At 50.1% G+C, this 7,341-nt stretch overlaps 1 protein-coding gene across 1 annotated transcript in view; it reads left to right on the plus strand.

Annotated features, from left to right (window-relative positions):
* Positions 1–6,801, plus strand: part of PPM1E (protein phosphatase, Mg2+/Mn2+ dependent 1E) — a 60,700-nt gene extending 53,899 nt beyond the window's left edge. The window contains exons 4-7 of the mRNA XM_021524895.2: positions 348–536; positions 1,022–1,165; positions 1,423–1,516; positions 1,786–6,801. Coding sequence (XP_021380570.2) covers positions 348–536; positions 1,022–1,165; positions 1,423–1,516; positions 1,786–2,837 — 1,479 coding nt within the window. The 3' untranslated portion in view covers positions 2,838–6,801. The remainder of the gene's footprint in view (positions 1–347; positions 537–1,021; positions 1,166–1,422; positions 1,517–1,785) is intronic.
* Positions 6,802–7,341: the final 540 nt, after the last annotated feature.

Below are 7,341 nucleotides of genomic sequence, written 5' to 3' on the forward strand. Positions count from 1 at the left end.
CAGTCACAAAATCTCCTGCACAATTTGATGAGAATGGCACTTCCTATTTGAATTGTGTGACTGAGCTGTAACAAATGGCACCTAAGGAGTACTGAGAGCACTACACAGGGGATTCTGGCAGGGCATCTCTTGCACTTTGCAGGTAGAATTCAACAGCAAGGTGGAATTTTTCCATTGATGCAAGTGCAGGTGGTCAGTGTAGTTTGCTTTTCCAGTGGAGACTCTGTCTCTAATTGCAGTTTAATGAGGACAGCACAAATCCCAAGTTCACAGCCTTAAGACAATCCAGCGAGCTGTTTGTGTTGCTTTCACCTGAGGTTTTTCCCTCCCTGTGTTTCCACTGGCAGGACCAAGAAGAACAAGCTTATTTTGCAGTGTTTGATGGTCATGGAGGAGTGGATGCTGCCATCTATGCCTCCATCCACCTGCACGTGAACATGGTCCACCAGGAGATGTTCCAGCACGACCCAGCCGAGGCTCTGTGCCGAGCCTTCCGCGTCACCGACGAGCGCTTCGTGCAGAAGGCAGCCAGGGAGGTGAGGGACTGAAAGCATTAACCTGGCAATCCTGCCTTTTCCCAGGGGGGCTCCAGGCACAGCAGAATCAGCACAGAGCTCTCCATGCCCCACTGGTGGCTTTCTGTCCATACCTTCACATCCCATAAAAATGTCAATGTCAGCTCCTGCTTCTCACAGTTCCAGCTCCTCTGAAGGATGCTGCTGCCCTTCCCACACTCACCTGCCTCAGCCCTCAGGGTCACCAACACACAGCTGTGCCTGGCAGTAGCAGGAGCAGCCCCAGCAGTGCCCAGCTCCTGGCAGGCAGGTCCCATGCCAGGATATCATGGGCACATTTGTGTTCAGCCAGGGTGGCTCCGAGGGGCTGTTGGTGAGCAGTCGTAGCCGTAGGGAAAGCACTGGTTGTTCCTCCCTGGGAACAGGCTCTGTGCTGCAGTTTCAATGTGTTCTGTCCCTGAGTTAAGTAAGAAAATGCTTTGAAATGGAAATGGATTTTTTTCCAGAGTCTGCGCTGTGGAACCACCGGGGTGGTGACTTTCATCCGAGGGAATATGCTGCATGTGGCTTGGCTGGGGGACTCCCAGGTCATGCTTGTGAGGAGAGGCCAAGCTGTGGAACTGATGAAACCCCACAAACCAGATCGAGAGGTGAGAAGGGCCTGTCTAAACACCCCTGGGCAGTGACCAGCCAGGTCCCAGCTCTGGGGGAGCGCTGCCATGCCAGGGTCAATTTGAGCAGCAGAGCATGTTCCACTTATCCTGGTTTGTTGGGATCTGTGTGCAAACCCTTTGTGTCACAGGTCCTGCCATGTGTGTGAAAATCCAGCTATTGATGGGAGTGCTGAGTGTGTGGTGCAGCTCTGACTGCTCTCTCTTGTGTTGCTCTCTCTTGTGTTGCTGTTCAGGATGAGAAGAAGCGAATCGAGGCCCTGGGCGGCTGCGTGGTCTGGTTTGGAGCCTGGAGAGTGAATGGAAGCCTCTCTGTCTCCAGAGCTATTGGTAAGAGAGAGCCTTCATTCCTTTTTGAGACTTGCTTTGCTTTTTAACTATACAATTTTAATTTTCTAGTCATCAAAATTTGACATACAGCTGAAGATAGACCTATGAGCAATAACCTCTATTTTCCCCCCTACAGTCTGAGGAAATAATTTCCAGATAATTGCTTTAACTTGGGGTAAGAGTCATTGGCTCCACACTGAGTTAATAAAGGGCTGCTGGAAGCTGTGGCTGCAAACCCAGAGTTGTGTTTCTCTGCTGCTCTTCCACAGGGGATGCTGAGCACAAGCCATACATCTGTGGGGACGCAGACTCTGCCTCCACGGTGCTGGATGGCTCTGAAGACTACCTCATTCTGGCCTGTGATGGCTTCTACGACACAGTCAACCCCGATGAGGCAGTCAAAGTGGTGGCTGACCATCTGAAGGAGAATAACGGCGACAGCAGCATGGTAGCACATAAATTGGTGGCATCCGCTCGGGATGCCGGCTCCAGCGACAACATCACCGTCATTGTGGTGTTTCTCAGGGACATGAACGCGGCGGTCGCGGTCAGCGAGGAGTCGGACTGGACAGAGAACTCTTTCCAAGGTGGGCAAGAAGACAACGGGGAAGACAAGGAGAACCATGGAGACTGCAAACGGCCGTGGCCCCAGCACCAGTGCTCAGCACCTGCAGATTTAGGCTATGAAGGACGAGTGGACTCCTTCACCGACAGAACTAGCTTAAGCATAGGGTCCAGCGTAAACCCCTTGGATGATCAAGGCTATTTAGACCTGACAAAAACAGAAACTAGTACACCTCAGAGTGCCAAATGTCTGCCACCAGTCCAAGTGTTTAGTCCTGGCATACCAAAGAGTGCGGGTTCGATCAGCAGCTCCCCGGTGAAGAGCGAGTCGCCGGAGCTCGGCGCGTCCTGGGGCTGCGATCCCAGGGAGGACGCCCCTCTGAGCTCGGGTGCTGTGGGGCAGGGCATCTACAGGGTCAGGGGTTTGTCCCCCGTCTTCTTCGGGCTGGAAGATGAACTGTTCAAATCCCTGGGAAAACGAGCTGCGTTCCCTCATTTCCGGCTCTGCAGCGGGAAGAGGCGGCGAGGAGCCAGGCTCAAACCAAAGTTTCACGCGCCGCTCTGGGCTCAGGAGCCTTCCCAGGGAGAAGGATGCGGCCTGCCCTTCCCTGCCCGGGGCCGCAGGAGCAGGAGGGCCTTGGCCCGACCCTCCCCGTGGGGGAGGCTGCCCAGCTACGGCTCTCACAGCGAGTGTTTGATGCGAAGACAAAGTCATTGTATACCAGACCCACACCTTCATCAATGCTGTAAAATGTAACCACCCCCTCGTGTTCCCCTGTCAGACTCCCAAAGTAGACATTCCCAAAATAAAACTGGCATCATCAGAAAGCGAAAAAAAAAAAAAAAAAAAGAGGTGGGCATTTCCGAACTGTACTCCAGTCCCCTGCCAAGCTCAACCCCTGTGTAAATAGAACTAGGAATTAACCAATGTAGTTGTTTGGATCTCTAACAAAGTTTGGTGGTGGTGCCACCCCCAGCAATGCCGCAGCCGCCCGACCACCCGCACACACGAGTGTCCAGCCACATCCAGCAGGGAGAGCCCAGCAGCCGCTGCACGTGGACAGACAACGCCAGGGCACGGTCCTTAGACACGCAGAAGGTTGCACCTGCCTGAGAAATGTCTGTGGAGCAATACTCAAAGAACGATCTGGGTTAGAACTGCCAAATTTTTTTAGAGCGGGGGGAAGTTTCCATAGAGTCGAGGTGTGGGGTTTTTTTTGGGGTTTTGTTTTTCTTTTCGTGTTCTGCTTTCTGTTTATTCCAGGTGAGCGTTAAGATGAATTAGAAAATTACATCCACTTTTGCAGGTAGACGACTAAAAGCCATACAGGGTTTACCAGGTACCTTAGGAATGGACACACTAAGCTCCTGCTGCTCTGGTCTCAGACTCCCATCGAGGTACAGACTCATAATTTACCTTTGTTTTTTTCCATGTAATATAAAATGCGGAGTAAGAAGAAAACTTTTTTTGCAGTTTTAAAAAAAAAATTATTTCCTGTGGCTGGAGGCGCAGTGTAGGGAATTTCGTATCTTTCTGGTGCTTTTAGTGGCATTTTTCTCATTTCTCAGTTTAGGAAATTGTTCTCAATGAGTTGAACATGACTGTGCTTAATGCTTTGAGCCAACCTCTTCCCACCTTAACTTCATCTCAGGTCTTAAAAGAACCCAACCCGTGGAGGTGTCCAGTCCCACCCTCTGTCCCTGCGCCCGTCCCAGCGGAGGTCAGGAGCTGTTGGATGAGCCGTGTGGTTCTGGTGAGGATTCCCAGGTGGCAAAGGCAGCATTTCACAGCCAGTGGCAGCAGGGGGGCTGCAGCAGCACTGCCACGGGGTGTGTTCAGGGCGTGCAGGGATGGATGCCGGAGCAATGCGAAGGGATGGAAATCCCGAGGATGCAGCAGAGCAGGGGCTGCGCTGGGGCTTCAGCGGAGGAACTCAGTGCCCGGGCAGGGCTCTGCCCCGGCTCCCCCGCACCAGGAGGGACAGGGAGGAACTCAGCCGCCCTTCTTTGCATCAGCAGCGGCCACCAGCCCCTCTCCGCTCCCGAGGTGAGGTCACACCCCTGGGCGAGCCGCTAATTGGGATGTAAATAAGCGGCCGATTCCCATCAGCTCCACTAAGTCCAGATCCCGTTCCTGCCCTTTGTTACAGCGATGCATTGGGAGGAGAACGAACAAAATAAGTCTTCATAGGCACTTAGTGAACAATTGATACATTTTAGCAGTAACAATAGCAGTATTAGTGTTTAGCTAGAATTTGCAAAGTATTTTAATATTAAGTAGTCAAGAAAATTATTCAACATGACAAGATGGCGAGGCTTGAATTCTGCCAATTTCCGCTGCTTCTCTCTTTGATGCACTATTTTAAAAGCAATCTGATGAACAGCAAAAGGCTTTGTGAGCAACCAGGAGTTGGAGTGTGGCTTTAGATTCCTTTGATCTTTTTCAGACTTTGTTTTAATCTTACGGGATCATTGGCTCTTATCTGCCATCTTATTCTGCCTTAGCTGTTGTCAACGTTCTCTTTAGCTGCAGCTTCTGTTCCAAGTCAGATTTACCGAGGAAATTTGAGAAACCATGAAATGGTAAAATATGCAACTCTGGGGCATCTCTGCGGTGCCTTTGTTTTAAATTATTCACAGTAATAATGACTCACTGAAAGTCCATCTTTAGCTGACTGTCATGTTCTGGAGAGAAAGGTGGTGTAAGTGCAATTCTTGACGTGAGTAAATTAGAATGCAAACCCGTCACGGATGATAAAACTTCTTCCCAGTCTGCAGGAGCAGTTGAAGAGCACTGGACTGCATGTGTGCTGTTTTGGGAAGGATCTAGCTTTTTTAGGTGTGGATTCATAAGTGGTAATTCTGCAACTCATCCCATTTATCTTGCTAGGAGAAAAAAAAAAATCCACTATCGTAGTTGCAGTGTGGTCAGGTAAAACCATTGTATAGATAGAGCAAGTGTTCATTTCTTCACTAACTGCATATTTATAGAGTAGATAGGAACCATTTGTAAGGTAAGTCCTTTAAAGTTCTATAATATTAAAAGTAGTGGTTATTGGTCTGATTATGCTGCTCTTGATTCTACACACTAGACAAAAAGCAGTGCTTGTGAAATGCAGTGTTTTCTCTTAATGCCACTGGTATAGGAAGTAGTTCCTTCAGTTCAAACTCCTGTGCCCTTATCTGCTGCTTGCTGACGTAAGCAATAATCCCTCTCTAACAGTATCTAAGTGTTCTGTATCTCGTACCTTGATCGTCTATCTGGTGACAGTGTAAAATATTAGGCTAATAGAGAAGTATCTCATTGTATTTATTAACTGTTGATACTGAGATTTAGTCTGTGACCTGTGTTTTGTATTTTTATCGTGTATCTTAGTGGTGGTGAAAGTTTGTACAACGAATCTTTCCAATAAAGAGCTGAAGTATCCCTTTTCCGCGTTCACACAACCCCGCATCCCTCTCGGTCGACGTGGTGACCGTGGTTGCAGAAGCAGGAGGCAGCAGTGACAAACATGACTTCAGTTTTGTTCTCTTTCAGTCGTGGTGGTTTTGAGGAAGGGGCTCGGGGCTGCTTTGCCTGGAGCTGCTCCAAACTCGCTCTTCACTGTGAGTGCCGTGGCTGGGAGGGGCCGCGGTGCTTTTCCAAGCCTGAGGAATGCAGAGAGCAGAACAGCACCAGGGCAGGGAGCTCTTCACCCATTCCATTTGCACTAGAGGTGGGTGGAAACGCACGTGTGGAACTTTTCTTTACCCAGAAGTGCCATCCATTGTCCTTGCGAGTGAGAACCGTTCCGTAGCCGGGCTGTTGAGCGCGGCGGCGCTGGAGGACAATGTCCAAGCAGACTTTACCTTACACCACGTTTCTGGTGGTGCATCATCCTAGAAACTCCGCCTGTTTTTGGAGCACTGTGTGTCGGTTGTCCCATGGGCAGATGAGGCACATGGAGTTGTGTGCACAGACATGGCTGCTGTAGTTCAGGTCCGCTCTCTCCTCACCAAATCCTCCTGATCCCAAGATTCTGCGGGAATAAAGCAAAATGAGAAAGATTGGTCTAAATTAGGGGCTGTTTTAGCACAATTTCTTCACTCGGCACTTAAGTCACATAAACAAAGCCATCCAAGGGGATACTGCAGCTTTGTTCATGTCTGTAATTTAGGGCAATCTTTCTTTAATTCACATCCTCTTTGCAACAGGAACAAAACTTTCTACCCTCGTATCATGTGCAATAATAAGGAAGCATTAACAGGACCCTGATGTCCGTGCCCCTCTGCAGCCCTGGCAGCTCGGCCAGGGCACTTTAAAGCCCCATTACAGACAAACAAGCCCCACCTGTCAGGGTCTCGTACAACCCTCGTCGCGTCCGGTTTTCCTCTCCTTCCCTCTGAAGACACCTTGGGACGAGAATGGGGGAGGTGGCTGAGCTCACCCCGAGTGCTGCTGCTCGTGGCCAGCCAGGCACGGTCTCAGCTCCTGGGTGCTCCTGCTGACCTTTGTGTAGCACCTTGTTCATGAAACATGTTCTTTATGAAGTGAATAAATTCAAGCTAAATCATGTACCAGTGTTGGGACTTCTCCATTTGCAATCTTGTTCTACAGTTCACCCGCGAGTTTAGTTCTAACCATGTATTAGTCATCCATATTTTATTTATGAAAGCTGTTTATACAGGAAAAACTGTTGAAGTTTTACCAATATCTTAATAAAACAGTAATTTAAACCACACTCCAGCTCGTTTGGTTATTGAAGAGCTAACAAAGGCAGCGAGTAGCTGTGCCTTTAGTGTGGTGGAAGGGGGTTTCCTTTGTGGGATATGGAACTGGAGTTACCCTGCTGAGCTCTGGCTGCTCAGGGCCCATTGTGGCCAAAAGGAACGGGGCTGTTATGGCACAGCCCAAGCAGATCAGCGTCCTCCAAGCCCCTCTCCAAACCAGCTCTGAATGAGCTGCCCATTACAGGTGAGCAAAGCACCAGCTTCTCTCTCACACAGCCCCTGTGCCTCAGCAGTCACCTGCAGCCTCTCCCCGAGGCAGAGCAGAGCTCCAGGCTGCAGTGGCTGAGGAGCCACGAGCTCCAGGGGCTGTGGGCAGTGATCCCCACAGCCCCAAACACGCACAGGGCAGCCCCAGCGTGGGCCTGGCCCTGGCACAGCACCTGCTCCCCTGCAGCTGAGTAACAAAGCAACTTTGGGGAAAACTCTGCAGCCTTCTCGATTCCTGTTTGAATCAAGCATTTGCTCTGGCTTCTACAGATAGAATCCCAGAG

The sequence above is a fragment of the Lonchura striata genome, chromosome 20 (assembly GCF_046129695.1).
Source record: "Lonchura striata isolate bLonStr1 chromosome 20, bLonStr1.mat, whole genome shotgun sequence".
Lineage (NCBI taxonomy): Eukaryota > Metazoa > Chordata > Aves > Passeriformes > Estrildidae > Lonchura > Lonchura striata.